This window comes from Spea bombifrons, chromosome 5 (assembly GCF_027358695.1).
Source record: "Spea bombifrons isolate aSpeBom1 chromosome 5, aSpeBom1.2.pri, whole genome shotgun sequence".
Classification (NCBI taxonomy): domain Eukaryota; kingdom Metazoa; phylum Chordata; class Amphibia; order Anura; family Pelobatidae; genus Spea; species Spea bombifrons.
In genome coordinates this window covers 107,328,772-107,345,997 of record NC_071091.1, presented here as the reverse complement: position 1 = coordinate 107,345,997, position 17,226 = coordinate 107,328,772, and the positions used below count along the sequence as shown (strand labels likewise).

Sequence of the window (17,226 nt, the reverse complement as noted above, 5' to 3'; positions counted from 1 at the left end):
GAAAGTAACTTTACTCAGATTACATACAGCATGAGCCTCGGACAGGACTTCAAAATGGGCAAAAAGTCTCCATGGGGGTATAAAGGGCAAAAAAACCTCAAAATAAAACAAAAAATGACTTATGCTCTCCTTTAAAGCAGCCAATCAATAGCCCCAAATGTCAGATCACGATGGAGGAAGACAGCTGCTGCAGCGGGGCTGCATCTTCTAGGTCAGGTAAGTGGTTTATTTTTTGTTTTTTTTATTTTTGAAGAAGGCATATTTAAGTACTCCCAGAAGGTTTGGGTCACTCGCAGAGTACTTTAACATGGATTCTTTTTTAGAGGCGCTATATGGGACATTAGACTGTCCCTTTATGAAGAAGACGCTCTCGTCACCCCACAGAGGGAAATTATTCTCAATGACGTTTCTTTGACCACCTATTGACGTTACAGCGCTCTCCACCGTCTACAGCCAAATAAAATCAATGCCAGTGAGCAACGTGGCATTCTAAAAAAAAAAACCATGTGCGTGAAGACCTACTGATGGGTGGCACACGTGATCGAGCTTCATAGAAGGAGCATCTCATCTTTTGTCTTCTCTACCATTAATATCTACCAAGGGCGAGACCGTTGTGTAATGCAAGATCCGATTTACAGACTCAAGGCGAGACATGATGGATATCCCTCCTTGAGCACAAACCGGCCACTTATTGACTTGGTCATTTTGATTAGTCTTCACAAGATCCGGAGTTCCATCAAACCTGATGACTAGAAATGACCATGAAAGGCCCATAGTTCCAATGATTTGACCCATACAATATGTCAGACTTTCTAAACCCAGCAAATAATAACATGAGCCGGGAAAAAAAAGAGATATTAATATGTAGCACGTAACGTTCCTTATTGTTTTACGATGTTCCCTTTTTTTTGTGATTTAGTGTAAAATAAATCAGGGCTTCATTATTAACGCAACCCAAGCACAAAGCGGCCTTTTTACTTAACAAAATTGCTCCTTGTATTTCGGCTGGGAGATTACGGCTGAAAATAACAGTTAGCATTAGATCAATGATATGGAAATCTTTACAAGAGTCTCTTAATATTTGATTCCGGCCTATTACCATATCCTTCTATTTATCTGAAGTGAGTGAGAGCACTAACACCGGCTGTAATGTCTGTGAATCGCTCCTCGGAGGGGGCCGCTGATTGTTAAGTAAGAGATAGCTGCTCTTCATAAGTCCGCTGGACACTGCAGTCTGTGAGAGCGGAGAGTTATATGCCTGCTGTGCTCAATTTATTGTGGATATTTCTATCATCAACTCGCAAGCCAAGTTTCCCTGCCATGAATAGACATGAAGAAACGCTGCTATGCTGGATTTAAACACTCTGTTACCCAAACAGCACTTAACGGAGCGGCGAAACCCAACCGGCCGGGCAACTTGGTGGAACTCATGATGTTGGGAGCATTCCAAGTTGGCCAAAGACATTGTTTTGGTCTCCAGGTAGGATGAGTGGCGTTAGATTCCATCCACTCTCGGCTTGATTCTGCCACTTTCTGCCATCTTCTATGTGTTATTCCAAACTACCCCCCTACTTATTGGTCGTTATGGTTAATGGACTGTATTGGTAGGACGTTAAATGCTGGGGGCGTTTCAGGTTAGCAGAAGACATTGCTTAGGTCTCCAGGTAGGGTAAGTGGCGTTAGATTCCATCCACTCTCTGCTTGCATAACACTAATAGGTTGCAAATTTTTGGGACACAATGCAGGATTATTCTTACATAATACATATGAAGGCATTTCCAATGTTCTTTTTAAGCTGCTAGCCCCCTATTCGCCCAGTAGTCACCTTAGGGGCGTAACAAGAAACTATGGGGCCCTGGTGCGGAAAATTGGCCCGGGCCCCACACCTTCAACAACTAGTCTGTGCTGTCATTACCCCTACACAACTGCTCTGTGCCTTCTTTGCCCCTTGCCCCCTTCCAACATACAACATATTTAAACACACTTACTCATTATCACTAACACACACTCCATCTCACCTCACCACACAATTACACATCCATGCTCACACACACACGCACACACAGTTACACATACATGCTCATACACACACACACACAATTACACATACATGCTCACACACACACACACACACAATTACACATGCATGCTCACACACACACATACACAATTACACATCCATGCTCATACACACACATACACAATTACACATCCATGCTCACACACACACAAGTACACATGCTTATGTCCATACATACTGTATATATATATATATATATATATACAAACACATACCCGAAGACCTGATTTTTTGCCTCTTAAAATGAGTGAATTTTATGTGTTTCATTAAATGGAATATTTTCTGGTCCCGGAGAAATCTAGAAGACCTGTCAGTGCTAAATACCATGTTTCTTTTTCTTTTATAATGTGACACAGCGTTCCGATTTACTAGAACTGTCAAGAGGAAAATAGTTGACAGCGATCCGGTTCTACTCTGCGAGCTCTACGCCACGCTGATGTATCAGCCGATCAGTTCCATTTGCGAGCGGCAGCTTCAGCCGGGCCAAACGGGAGATTTTACTTCAAAATATTAAATATTTATTGTCACAGAAACAGTGAGATTATCTCAAGTTCTGTGAATCTAGTATTCCTTTTGTGAGCCTCGGTGAACAGCAAACATAAAGTTTAATGGATTATTTTATCACTAAATATATGTAGGCAGAATATGTATTTTTGCAGGGTAGTAACTTGGAACATATTTCGGTACGCGACTGGCACATTTCCAGGCTTTTTCCCCCCCGTAAATACTGCCAATTTCAGAACTGTCAATCATTAACCAAGCAGAGCTCATAAGCGGAAGGCCCTGGACCAAGATGTGACGACGGTCTTCTTTGGGTCAGCTGTTTTGGTTTTCGGCAGAGGATAAGAGGCAGAGTGTGGACATTATACTGGAATCTGCCAAATAGAACGTCAATAAAACGTCTCCAACTCGCCAACGTCTATAAAGAAATAAATGACTCCGTCCTTGAAATCATTGTGTGTATCCACAGAAGACTATGAGCGTCCCTCGGAATCGATATCATATCCGCCTTTACTAAGGAGACAGTTACGAGTCCATCAAGTTAAACCTTTTTGAGATATCCCCAATTGCATTGATCCTGATGAAGAAAATCTCCCAGAAGCACAAGAAAATGTTACAGGCAATAAAATGAATTCTCGCCCCCGCGTGTAGTCAGAAACATTCCTTGACTGACTTCTACTTATATTATGGTTGTTTGCCCTCCAAAATATGAATCCAGAGCATTCATACAAGTGGCTGGAGTACCCGTCTCTGTTTAAACTACAACCGTAGCTCCTCTATTTACGATACGTGGCCTTATTATCTGCTTTGTGTTTGGGGTAATGATCTCCATGGGATCGCCTTAAATTTCCCTTGAATGTATTTTAAAATTTTGATAAAGGATAGACTGTGAGCTCATAACAGGAGTGACCTCTTCTCCTCCTCCTCCTCCATCCTCCATTGACTTGAAGAAGGCGTAGTAATCATCAACTCCCCTTGGTTAATAGGGGGTCTGGAAACCCATTTATTTATTTTTTTGTTATTATTTACTTGTTGTAAATGTTATAAGGTGTTGATGTTTGCACTCATTGCTCATTTGCAGATAAAGACATTAGTTTTTGCATTCAGCTTGCATTCTCTCGCCTGAAACCTGCAAATTGTTCCAGGTGTTTTCATGCCCTCATGAACAAATTGCATTTTAGTAAATAGGTGAATTATTTTGTGAGCATTAGTATGTGACCTCAGTCAAGTCTAGTCCGTAAAGTTAGCTTGACAGGCTACTCAACTTCTTAGTCTTCTTTTTTAATGCCAACAGGTATATTCTTTTTCTGATGCCGTTGCTAGAGGCTCCAAATAGCATCAATATCCGCACATTAAAAGGTTTCTCTCGCTCCTTATCTGCTCTCACTTGTCTTTCCTGTTCCTTCCCTTTTTTCTCATGTCGCCTTTTTCTTTCCTTTCTCTCTTCTATCCTTTCTCATCTTACTTTTTCTTCTTTCTCTCTCATGTATACTTTCTTTCTCTCTTCTCCTTTCTCCCCATTCTTTACTCAAATTTCTGTCCTCCAGTTTTCATATTCTCTATTTTATTTCCTCTTCTTTCTCTTTTTCCTCCAATCTCCTTTTTTTCTCTCCCTTCTCGCGTCTTATTTATCTTTATCAAACATTTTATCTATTACAGTTACATTGTGCCCCGACGGCTCCCCATACTCCGAGATGTAGCCTCTCACAGACTCGTATCTGCTGGGAGATTCCTCTCATGCTAATGAAGGCCGGACTTCCTATTGCAGTCCAGAAGCCGGGTAAATAAAGCCTGAAGCATCAGGCCCAGTTGGAACGAGGAGCCCTGCAGAGGTTCCCGGCCTGTGAGCGATTAATTATCCAGCTGGTTTTATAGGCTTCCTTGTTTGGTTTGGCCAGTCCTTTTTGGGCCCTTTTGTAGCAGCTCAGAATTTGATGGGTATGAGGGTATCACAGCTGGGAATGGCTTTATAAATGAAACTGTAAAAAACAAACATTATTCTTCTAAAAGTCTTCAGTTTTACTAATATGTATTAATAAGATGATTCTCCAGGGCCAGGAGAATTAAGGTTTCAAAGACGAAACTGCATTTTGCTTGCATTGCCTTAAATTGAAAAGTGAGCTGGTAAAATTCAAATGCCCGGGGCTATTTTTTTCCTCTTGGTTTGGCTCATCGTCCGCTTTATATTACATTCCCCCGAAGAATCCCCCACCATGATATTCTAATCAGCCTCTTCTTCAGTATAACGATGTCGTCTGAATCACTCCATGATGTTTACATGACTGTGTTTGTTTACGCATTCTGAGACTAATTTATGCAAATTGACCACAGTTTAGTAATAATAATCCACAAGAATAATAGTAACCAATGCAGTTAATACGTTTAATGTCTATAACTCACTCCTGGAAATATGGATGATTAGATACCTTAATGTGAATAGAGCAATATAATTATATAATATATAATATAAGAGAATATTTACTCTTTTGTGAATATATTCGATATGAGTCTCTCCTCATTTTGGGGGTTTGTCTATTTTTAGTGTTTAAAATTGATTTAATTTATCTTATTATTAAAAGCTATTTTTTTTAATTAATTGTCTTTTGAAAAAAGGTATCTCACAAAAGTGAGTAAACCCCTCACATGTTGGTAAATATTTTATTATATCTTTTCATGTGATAACACGGCCTGTATAACAGAGTAACTTTACTGTCCATTGATGTTGGCAACAAATTGGGCCCAATTAGCCATCCCCCCCCCCCGTTGTCATGTGACTCGTTAGTGTTACAAGGTCTCAGGTGTGAATGGGGAGCAGGTGTGTTAAATTTGGTGTCATGGCTCTCACTCTTGCTCATACCGGTCACTGGAAGTCCAACATGGCTCCTCATGGCAAAGAACTCTCTGAGGATCTGGAAAAAAAGAATTCTTGCTCTACAGAAAGATGGCCGAGGCTATAAGAAGATCGCCAAGACCCTGAAACTGAGCTGCAGCACAGTGGGCAAAACCATAGAGCAGTTTCACAGAACAGGTTTCACTCAGAACAGGCCTCGCCATGGCCGACCACAGAAGTTGAGTGCACGTGCTTAGCGTTGTATCCAGAAGTTGTTTTTGGGAAATAGAGGTATGAGTGCTGCCAGCATTGCTCCAGAGGTTGAAGGGGTTGGGAGTCAGGCTGTCAGCGGTCAAACCGTACGCCGCATACTGCATCAAATTGGTCTGCATGGCTGTCGTCCCAGAAGGAAGCCTACAAACAGTTTGCTGAAGACAAGCAGACTAAGGACATGGATTACTGGAACCCTGTCCTGTGGTCCGATGAGACCAAGATAAACTTATTTGGTTCAGATGGTGTCAAGCGTGTGTGGCGACAACCAGGTGAGGAGTACAAAGACAAGTGTGTCTTGCCTACAGTCAAGCATGGTGGTGGGGGTGTCATGGTCTGGGCCTGGAGGAGCGCTGCCGGCACTGGGGAGCTACAGTTCATTGAGGGAACCATGACTGCCAACATGTACTGTGACATACTGAAGCAGAGCATGATCCCCTCCCTTCAGAGACTAGGCCGCAGGGCATTATTCCAACATAACGACCCCAAACACACCTCCAAGATGACCACTGCCATGCTAAAAAAGCTGAGGGTAAAGGTGATGGACTGGCCAAGCATCTCTCCAGACCTAAACCCTATTGAGCATCTGTGGGGCATCCTGAAATGGAAGGTGGGGGAACAGCGCAAGGTCTGTAACATCCACCAGCTCCGCGATGTCGTCACGGAGGAGGTGAAGAGGACTCCAGAGGCAACCTGTGAAGCTCTGGTGAACTCCATGCCCAAGAGGGTTAAGGCAGTGCTGGAAAATAATGGTGGCCACACAAAATATTGACACTTTGGGCCCAATTTGGACCTTTCCACTTAGGGCTGTACTCACTTTTGTTGCCGAGGTTTAGACATTAATCTCCCATGTGAGCAGTCATCTTAACTTCCTGTTCTCAGAATCTGAATAATTCTTTCTCATCACGTTATCTCTCTCTATGGTTAAGTTGCTGATTGGTTAAAGAAGCCTTTGTAAATTCATTAGATAATGCTGGATATAAATAGGTTCCATCACCCTTGTCTTTGCTTTTGGGGGAGCTTTGGACAACTGTATGGAAATTTTGTGTAGTTAACCCCATCAAATCCACCGTGTGCAGCAATGCTTCATCACAGAGCATGGAGAATACAGTTTTTTGCACATTTTTTTTATTAGAAATAAAACACATTCATTTGTGCTCTGAAAACTGTACAGAAAAAAAAGACAGATACGGAGAAGAAAAAAAAGTTTGAAAAAAAATAAATGATTAAACCAGAGGAATTGTGGGGGGGGGAAATAGTAGAATTTCAACAATTATTCAACAAACACGTAGTTTAGTTATTACATAACACTGCTAATGGTCATAAATTGGATGATCCGGGTATCTGAGTGTTAAAAAAAAAAAAAATTAAACACAGTATAAAGATATTTATTGGCTAAAATTCATTAGGTGTAATTATTATAATTACAATATTATACAACACGGCACCTGAGGCCTTGTGCTTTCTTTTTCATATATATATGATCTAAAATCTGACAATTACATCACAGTTTTAATAATCTTTATTTCTCTTTATTTACTATTTTGGATTTTTAAATTGTTTAAACATTTATTGAATTATTTAATATACAGTTAATGACAAGATAAATGTCATCTTTTAAAAACATTGGCGCAAAAAAATGCTTGCATATCAAGCGACCTCCATTAAGGTTAATTTATGCATCTTTCTCCGTCGACACATGGTCGTGGACGCTCAGATTCTCCGATTCCGTCCACGTTCCCCCCCCCAACATCTTCCGCTGCCGCGTCTCAAGGTGGCCGGAGGAGACCACCCCTGCGCTTCCGCAGCTCAGCCAACCAGCAGGACTACTGAGGTTGCCGAGACTCTTCGGGGGTTTCCTGATCCAACCGAAAGATTTCTCAAGAGGACAAGAGCCAAAGAAACGAGTGCTCCCGGTTTTCAGAACACTTTATTGTATCTTCATACCTTACGTTTCTATGCAGTCTGCCAATATCCACAAACCTTTGATACAAAACTATATAAACATTTCTCTCAATAACAATCTTCTCATGGCAACCTCTACTCGACTTAGCAGAGGATGGAGATGAAGTGGTAGGAATATTCCTTTCTTTTATACTAAGTCAAAACATTTCCTTTCCATGTTTAATCTTCTTAAAGCCGTGCGTTACCTCGGGTCGGTTTGATTCTAAAGACTAAAACTTGTTAGGGGTGGAGAAGGTTTACTTTGGGACCCTCACGTCTGCTCCTTCTTTGCTGCTTCCTTCGGCCAGCACTAGTGGTACCGGTTATCGAGCCTTACTGTATGGCATGGAGATAGTGAGCTAAATATTAAACCACTGAATGTGTCTCTTTTAAAAAAATGTAGCCCAGCACCCTTATATAATACATCAAAGAGCCCAAAAAGTTGTTAATTTGTATCTGAATCTATTTGCCTTTGAGTATCTTTGTCTAAATATAATTTAGAACAATCTGATCGCGTCTTCATTCTCGGTTTCCACCGCCTCTCATCTCTTACCAGTTGCCTAATATTTCTTGTTTGCCATACCCGGGAGAGATCGTTTTGCACCTACCGCTATAGCCTAATGTAATATCCCATCTGAGACAATGCAGTACTTTAACAAGGTTTCAAAAGAAACCAAACTTCTCTCCCTTTTATATGGAATCATATTCTTTAAAAATAAAAAGAAGTCTTTATTTTTCGTTTGTTTTTGTTTTTTTTTCAAGCTTCAGACTTCGGTCTGAAGGTCAATAATGTCTTGTCCCACCAGAGGTATCGTCGCCCCGGTTTTCTCCCACTCCACAGTCTTTAATTCAAGGGGAGACGGAGAAACGGGCTCCATGTCTTTTTTTACCCATGATGGCGGAGACTGGATTTTCCTCATTCCTTCCCAGGGCCTTTTGTTTGGTGTCTGTTGCTTTTCCAACTGTTAGTATAAAAAAAATAATATATATATAAAAATTAACATTTAAAAACAACATAAAGCAAGAGGGGAATATGTAATGTAGTACATTGCCTATGTTTGTGTTCTCTGCTCCTCTCTATGGTGAGCTGGAGGGAGATTGGAGAATAGAACTGTTGTTTTAAACTATATAAAATATTAAATAAAATATTTTTTTTTATAATCAGTAATTATATCAAGTAGCATTTATCCTACTGATTTTTTACCCTAAGGAATATTCTTTTATTCTTTTAGTGGTGACTTTGTAATTACGTTGCATGGTTGATTTGGTAGCGACGTGGTTATTTCGGAGCTGGAGTGAGGTCTGTGCTCCAAAAAATACAGACCTTGATAATTTTTTTACAGCTTAGTGGCTGGTCAATGAAGACCCTCCAACCTGCCCACGATCACTGCTGCCCAGAAACGCAGTAGGGCACCTCGATGGGACAGCGGAAACGTCCCCGAAAATAGGGACTGTCTCGAACAGGATTCTAGGCAGGTATGTATCTGGAGGTTCTATGAAAATTATCTGATGAGGTGTTTCATGTAAATGTAGATATTGCACACGGTATACCCACGGCCTGGCATCCCAAGTGTGGGTACGTACAGAATGGTGACCCACCTTGCTCTCGGCTGTTGGGGACTCTTTTTCTTTTTCTGCGTGAAGCTTTCGGTTCAAGTCCTGAAACATGTCCTGGTGGCGTTTCCTGGTGTGCATGATTTTCTGGAAGAAAATAAAAGTACATTAAATATAATCCTTTTTCCGGGTTCCAGTTTGTACTCCTATTCTGCTGGCGGACCTTGTCTGATTTGTCGTTTTTTTGAAGGAGCAAGAAAGGCACCTTGCAAAAGTATCCATCACTTTGGCTTCAAATAAAGTAGGGGGTCCATAACTATAATCATACATCGATAGAAGCCACAGGTATGGTTATGGTTCCATACCGACCCCAACATGTTTTCCCCCTCCTCGTCAACATGTTTTAAGGAAACACATTAACTCGAATGAATAACATGAATGAATAACATGAATGAATATACAATATACAGTCCACAGAGACTGAGATAAGAACTCATCACACGGAGGGCTGATAGAAACAGATAATAACGCAGTATCTCACCTCAAAATCTAATTCTGCATACCGTGATTTCCGCCTCTGTAATGAAGAACAGAACAAGACGGTGGTTTAATACAAAGTTGCGGGAGGATAATCTGTAGCATATACTGGATTTATCCCAATGAAAAGCCCATGATCTGCCTGCCCAGAATAGTTTTTTTTCTAGGTATATAACACCTAAGAAGAACAGGAAGTTACTTCATGAGGAAAATCTACTTCCTGTTACAGTAAAGCCACCCATCTTCTGAACTGTCCCCTTGTATAGTTCCTTCAAGACAGGCCGACATCTCTTAACTCTTACTGTAAAAGTATTTTCATGAATGTAATGTGTGAATTGGTAATACAGAATCAAGTAATACCGTTGGAATAAAGAGGATCTTCCACAGAAAAATTTATCTTTCTTTGAGCAGTACAACGCTGTACACAGTAATGTCAGTCGGTGACAAAAACCTTGTTCTATCTAATTTTGCCCCAATAAACTCCCTTTATCTGCAGACCTGGAGCCGCCGTTGCTGTCGGTCATGTGATATTTTGGGTGACTTTCCCGGCTCAATCACCACACCGAGCTGACGCTTTATGGCAAGGCTAATGAAGTCCGTTCCTCCATAGACTTTCATTAGTCTGAGTGTCCATCTGAGTAGTTAAGACTGAGTCATTCTATTGTTCCCCACAGGCAGTATGATAAGGAGTTGGGGTGTTTAGTAGATCAGGGCTCAGATAACAGAGCATCTGAAAATGTAATGTGAAAACTGGTATTGTTTTAAATCTTAAAACAGTGCAACATTTTTGTATTTTAATGTCAATTAACCTATTGTGGGAAGAACATGGTCTCTATGCCTGAAGGTATGGTAAGAGATGTTATAATAGTAACCCAACTCATGTCCTGAAGGACAAGGAATGAACTCATAGCGGCCTACCCCATGACCAAATGCCTCGTATTTCATAATGCCTTGATATAGAAGTCTGAGAGGACATGGGCAAGATCTTTACAGCCCTGACTGCGCTAGTTCTTACCTCTAATGAACTCATGGAAAGTGTAGCGATCGATTCTGTCTTTGACACGATTCCGATCCCTGAGTCCATTTTATCACAAAGGCCAATGGGAATCTGTGCCTCGCTCGGATGTATCTGTGGCTTTTGCATCGGTGATCCCTGTTCGACGCATTTTATACCAATCCGCTCCCTTGGAGGACTTTTAATCATGTAAGTGGGATCTGCCATGCTTAGGTGTATGAGTCTCGTCTGGGGCATCTGATCGATGTTCACACTGTATTTGCTCTCATCCTTTGGCTTCGCCCTCAGAGTCGACGTGTTACTGGGTAAAATAACGTAACTGGTGTCCATGGACTGCTCTTGGGCTCTGGTGAGCTCCGAGTCAAGCTTCTTGAAGATATCTCCTTCGCACATGTAGATCGGCTTGGGTGGCTGAGTCTTGTCCTTCTTCAGGGTGAGCGTGTGGTTGCTGAACTCGCTCAGGTTGATGCCTCCTAGGTAGTGGGGAGATCCTTGAAGATGCATTTTGGAAACGTTGGAAGGAAGACTATTAAAGTTTGATCCTTTCTGGTGGTTCATCTTCATTTTTTCTTCATCATGGACAGACGGACGTTTCAATGTTCCTGTGATCGTGGAGGTTCTACATGACGACATGTCCTGCTTTAACGCTAGAAAAATAAAAAAAACAATAAAAGTTGAGATTTTGACAATGCGATTCAGTCATTTATCCTAAAGTAGAACATTCATATAATTCTACAGAAAAGTGGCTGGTGGTTAGAGTTAGGCTTTTACAGAAAAGTAGTCAGGATTTCAATTGGTTTTCCTGGCAAGTGGAGGAGATAAGGAGACATATAACTAGAGATTTATAAAAAATGACATCTATACCGATCCAAAAAAATAATTTTTTTCTTAAAACATGCAGATTATAGCAAAACAGTATATATATATATAATATTAATATTAAATCTTCATAAGTCTATTCAGGAAACCACATAGTGTTCATACATCCAAAAATCGCTGTCCAAAGTCCTTACCTGATCTACATGCCAAATCCACATCTTTTTCAAACTCCGACTATAAAATAAAATGGGAGAAAAAAAACATTTTTTAATCAGATATGGTGCCTAATCTTTGCATAAGACACAAAGAATATAATAATTAATAATAATAATATAATAGCAACAATAATAGCAACAATAATAGTAAATGCTATGTTGGGCTTCATGCTATTAAGCGATCCAAGTTAGTTTAATTGGTGTAGTCTGATTCAGGCAGTCTCAACCGACAGCGATTCACATTTACATCGTGCCCCCATTTCGGACCTGATCTCAAGTTACATCATGTCATACATCATACTCCGTTTGCATTATTAGGGCTTTGGACACGAAAACAAATTTTACACCATCTCCCCTTCCATTAAAACAGCCTCCCTGCTGAGTTATTAAGGTTGGACCCTGTGAAACACCCAATTCTGCCATATTTAACCATTTAACTGCCAGTACTGTGCTGTTCAGTGAATGTGTATCCTATATACTGTCCGTATAGCTGATTAAAAGCTATATAATACAGCATCGGACCTAAAATCAGGAAGATACACATCGCTGGCATTTGATTCTATGTAAAGATTAAGACGAGGGAGGCTCCGGAATTAGGCAGCTCGTCTTGAAACAATAATCAATAAACCAGATTATCAGAGGATGAACATACCGAAACCTTCTTATCTTTGAGTCCCACCATCGCTGTGCAGATATACGGATTGTTAGCTTCTTCGAGCTAAAAAAAAAAAATAGACAGAAATAGTTCTGGAATTAGTCAGTGCTGAAGATTTTAACCAGTTAAAATTAGTACAAAAACCTACATATTTTGTGATTTTTTTTTTGTGTGTGTATTTTGGGGGGGCTGCGGATTATGTGATAGCCAAACACTCTGCACATTACTCTGTGATACAGGCGTAGAACTAGACTGGATGTATCACGATGAGAACCTTGGTCACTGCGGGCTATAATAGCGGTGGGTTTGGTTCCGATCAAAGAAAGACAGCCATGGATCTCAGGACCAGTATGGGGACCCATCTGGGGATCCACAAGGCATAGATCGATTGTCCTACCAGTACTTCTACTATTACGTCATCTGCCTAATTGTAACTGTATGTCTGCCCAAAACCCGCTACTACTCAGACCGTAAGCTCCACAGGCCAGAGACCTCCTTTCCCAACGTATTTAATACCTATTATACCCCAATCAAGATATCTGGAGACCACCATGCTTATTATATGACAGCACTTACTGCAACTCCCCTGTAAAGCACTAAGTAAATCGATTAGCGCTCGATAAATAAAAACACAATCACGAGCTTTTCTTTTACGAGTGTAAACATTTATATCTTGAGTTAAAGACGGACGTCTAGGAATGGTTTGCTTTGTGATCTTGGATCAGCTTGAGACCCTATCCCATGCTCCAAAAACCCTTGTTAACATTACACCTTCGCCCATTCTTATCTCTATTACTCCTGAAACTTCAAACCGTTTCTCTTTTTTTTATGGGTCACGTCGAACCACCTCAATGGAACCTTCCATAACTGTCCACAAGAGGCATCTAAGGTGGCTTCCATCCAGAAGGTCTCACTAGCTCCCTCCATCATCCCTGGGATCCCACCAGAAAAATGGGACTCCTCGAGTCTTTAATTAATTAATTTGGCAAGCTCAGGATAATTACAGAACTTTTAATGGTTTATATTCTTAGGCAATTTTTACCTCCGTATAAGAATGAAAGGAAATTGACAAAAAAAATTGAAAAACATGAAAAAACTCCCTCAAAATGAGATTTAGATCAAAAATGTCATATTCCGAGAGTGTGGAAACTTGGAATAACATTTCTCAGGACAGAAGGTAGGGGTTCTCTGTCAAGTGCCGTATTCATCTGCAAACACTGCTTTGAAACGCCAGGTCAAAGAGGACGGAAAAAAAAAATGTTCAGCGCAAGACGGCGAGGCAATAAACACAACAGGTTTTTAGTGGAAATAACAATGATTCCAATAGTGTGCGAAGTATAAGCTTTTTCCTGCCAAAGGCGATACGGAATTTTCTATCTTGCCGAGTGCCGCCGAGAGCTCCGTTTGTAATTTATGTCTAAGATGTTGGGCTTTTCAGTACAGTGAAATCGTGTAGGATACTTTCTTTCCTGAATATCAAGTAGGTAAAGCCCAAAATGCAGTCTAAAAGTCAATATACAGCCAGGTATTTAATTAGGACCTCCAAGCACCCCCTCTAAATACATCTCGGCTCAACGAGCTCTGCCTCCTGGGATTGGTCTAAATTATTCATCATTTTAACGTATTTTACAATAATATCTTGTTTTTTAATTCTTTGTCGATGCCTTTTTTTTTTTTTTTTTTTTACCGCTCCCAGACATTATTCTTTAATCTTGTAAGATTTTGCCTTTTTGCTGAATTTTTCAGGGAATGTTGAAAATGTCACGTGACACAAAAGCTGGCCCTGATAGGCTGTTGCCATAGCAACTGGGCGAAAAAAAAAAGCTTCCTGAAGGTTATTTGAAGTGATTTACGTTTCCGAACACATTATACAATGACAGATTTTCTAAGGTTTCAGGTTGACATGCTCGAGCTATTTTTTTTGTCTCTAAATGGAACTGCACCTTTAAATTTAAACATAACATATTTGGCAACAAAGTTGAAATCCTTATTTTAACTATTAAATTAATCTCCATAATATTTTACATTTTGGCCCTTTTCTGACAAAAAAAATTGGTATTGTACAAAAATCTTAAATTAATAATTGCTAAAATGTCCATAATTTGACCGGTCTTCTAATACACAGCATGTATGTTGTAAGCAGCTAGAATATTAATACGTTTACCAGGAATCCAAAAGGGAATGTTTTGCTGAAAGCCTGTGCTCCTCGTGTATGGAATATTTTACAATATATATCACAATTGATGTAATCATTTATAACTCTGTCAGGCCCGGGGACAGCCATTAAACTGAATGTTCACCGGCAGCAGAATGATTAGGCCGGAAATGGTGTCGGGTACAAAGCCATTTCTGCTCTCCCAAAGTTAGGTATTTATAAACATCAGTATAACAGCAGAGATGTCGCTTGGGGTATCTGGTTGTTCCCTGGATAATACCGCTTGTCTCACGACTACACAAAAACTTTGAGCAGCATTTGTGCCAAAAACACGAAAGCTGAACCATTTTTTGAAGGGGGGGGCAATGAGTTGAGTAATCTTAGTATCCTATTGCCCTTTACCTGCTGTCACACGCCAATCCTTCCAATGGCTCCTGCCCTCTCAAATACTTTACTAACCACCATGCCCACAACACGTGTCTCTCCTCAGCACCATAATTTGACCCAGAGACTCCTGGTGAACGCCTGCTTCCCTGGGCCTGTTTCTTCTTTCTATGGTAAGGGAGAGAGGTGGTTGACCACACCCACTCCCTGTCCATTTCTCCCTTCTCCCCGCCTAGTTCCCTCCCACAAAGTACTGGTCCCATCCCATGCAGAGCTATCCAGCTGCCACACACAGTTAACCCTGTTTCCTATTAAAGCCACAGTCTACAATAATTGTTCAGGATGTTTTTTTTTACGGGGTTCTATTTGTCTCGAAAACAAAGACATTGGGTTTTCTATGAAAACACGCACAGAACTACCACTGTGTCTTCATTCCTGTTGGGTTAATCAAGACCTCACCATACTAATATAAACATGAAGACAGCACTACCAATGTGTGTTAATACTTCTGGTTTAATTTACCATTAATTGCGCGTGTCCGTTCTGGAAGGAGCCCCCAGAATCACCGTTTCCTTCTTCTTGCCGATCAACTACCCGACACTTCACTGCATCCTGGACCTGAATATGAATAAAATAAAACTTGTAATGTATAATACACTAAAGGCCTGACGTTCTTACGGGAGTCTATAAAAACAGGAGCTACGGATGGAATTCCATCAAAAATGTTGATTTTATATAAAGAAAGTGAAACACACAGAAAAATTAAAAAGATGTATAAAGGAATGGAGACTTGGCATTTCTGCCATTTGTTGCTGCAACGAATCAAAGATTTTAGTGAATGCAGGTAATGGAGGTGACAGAGCACAAGAAAAAGAAATAAATAAAACACAATAAATTAAAACTGAATTCTGATTGGCGTCTTGGTATTTTAAGTCAATGACAAAAACGAGATTAAAAAATATTCACAAAACAAAATACACAGAAGGAGGAATAAAGTAATGGCAGCTTTCTTTGAAGTGCAACAAAATCCAGCAATAATACTAAAAACAAACTTCTCTTGTACATAAGCTTAGCTGAAGTATTATTTTAGCATTAAATCCTATCAATAACTTTGAAATCATTTTTTGTTAAATATAAATAAAATATGTAAGCGTATCACTCAACTGAGGTAACTTATTGACTGACAAAAAACAGCCTTCCATGTTAAAGGCAGGTGTCTATTCCAATTGTGATATTGTCCAATCCATATTATCTCTACAGGAAGGCGACCAATGGGTCCGCAAGCTTTTTTTTGGGGAAAAAACATATTTTGTAATTTTACTTCTAACTCTCCCACGTAACTCTCGTTAATTCTGGTCTTTTAAAGTGTCCTTTTGTGTCAAGATGGACAGAAGTAGAGGTTGGATCTGAGACAGCTCCATGTGTGGAGAGACTCGTCTCTATCCGGTGGATGGATCCATCTCAGTTGCATGGGAAAAGATGGAAGAACTATCATGTTGATCGATTCCCTGTCCTGATGCTACCATGTCCAACCTCTTCCTCATCGCACCCGTACAAATGCTTCCGACCAAAGAAATGTCCTCTTTGAACGTAAGAGTCTTCAAGGAGAAGAGGTCAACACGATGAGCGAATTTAAGCATGTGCAGGATAGGCATATGGCTGCCATCGATGTAAGGCAAGGCCACTGAGAACTGCTTGTGGTATTAGAGCAGGTAGAAAAATGGCCGGTCTGGAATGAGCAGATGGCTCCTACATTATGTATTCTAATTGGTATGGTTACCTCTCGTCGGAGGATGCAGTGCACCATGACTATGACGAAACCTTCCAAGGAGTCGAAGACGGCAAACAGAATTTGAAAGAGCGCTGACCGCCTGTCTGTAATGGCTAAGACGGCCGACATCCATGTCAGAGCCAAGAGAGGCAACACCACGCACGAACTCCACAACGAGGCCCTGTAAAGACACGTAAAACAAACCATACAGAATTAGCCTAGAGCTTCCATTCAATACGCTTATCAAAAGGTGATCAGGCATGAAAGGAAAGAGCGACAAACTACATAGGAATTGATTTATTTCCATTATGTTAAAACTAAGAATTAATTCTCATTAAAACATATTTAGAATTATTTTTAATAGTTAAATATTGAAATATAGAATTTCCAATGATGGTCATCATATGACAAATCATTCATCAAAAACAATCAGGAAATCAAATTTATATTTCAATAGACATACAGTATATAGACCGCAAAAAAAAGTCCATTATAA

The 17,226-nt window shown here is 40.3% G+C and overlaps 1 protein-coding gene across 3 annotated transcripts in view; it reads right to left on the bottom strand.

Annotated features, from left to right (window-relative positions):
- Positions 1-7,053: 7,053 nt before the first annotated feature.
- Positions 7,054-17,226, bottom strand: part of LOC128497839 (adhesion G protein-coupled receptor B1-like) — a 93,068-nt gene continuing 82,895 nt past the window's right edge. For all 3 annotated transcript variants that reach the window (XM_053468021.1, XM_053468023.1, XM_053468024.1), the window contains 8 exons: positions 16,740-16,911; positions 15,482-15,577; positions 12,418-12,483; positions 11,745-11,784; positions 10,732-11,378; positions 9,721-9,756; positions 9,225-9,326; positions 7,054-8,587 (listed from right to left, as the gene is read on the bottom strand). In XM_053468021.1, coding sequence (XP_053323996.1) covers positions 8,390-8,587; positions 9,225-9,326; positions 9,721-9,756; positions 10,732-11,378; positions 11,745-11,784; positions 12,418-12,483; positions 15,482-15,577; positions 16,740-16,911 — 1,357 coding nt within the window. In that variant the 3' untranslated portion in view covers positions 7,054-8,389. The remainder of the gene's footprint in view (positions 8,588-9,224; positions 9,327-9,720; positions 9,757-10,731; positions 11,379-11,744; positions 11,785-12,417; positions 12,484-15,481; positions 15,578-16,739; positions 16,912-17,226) is intronic.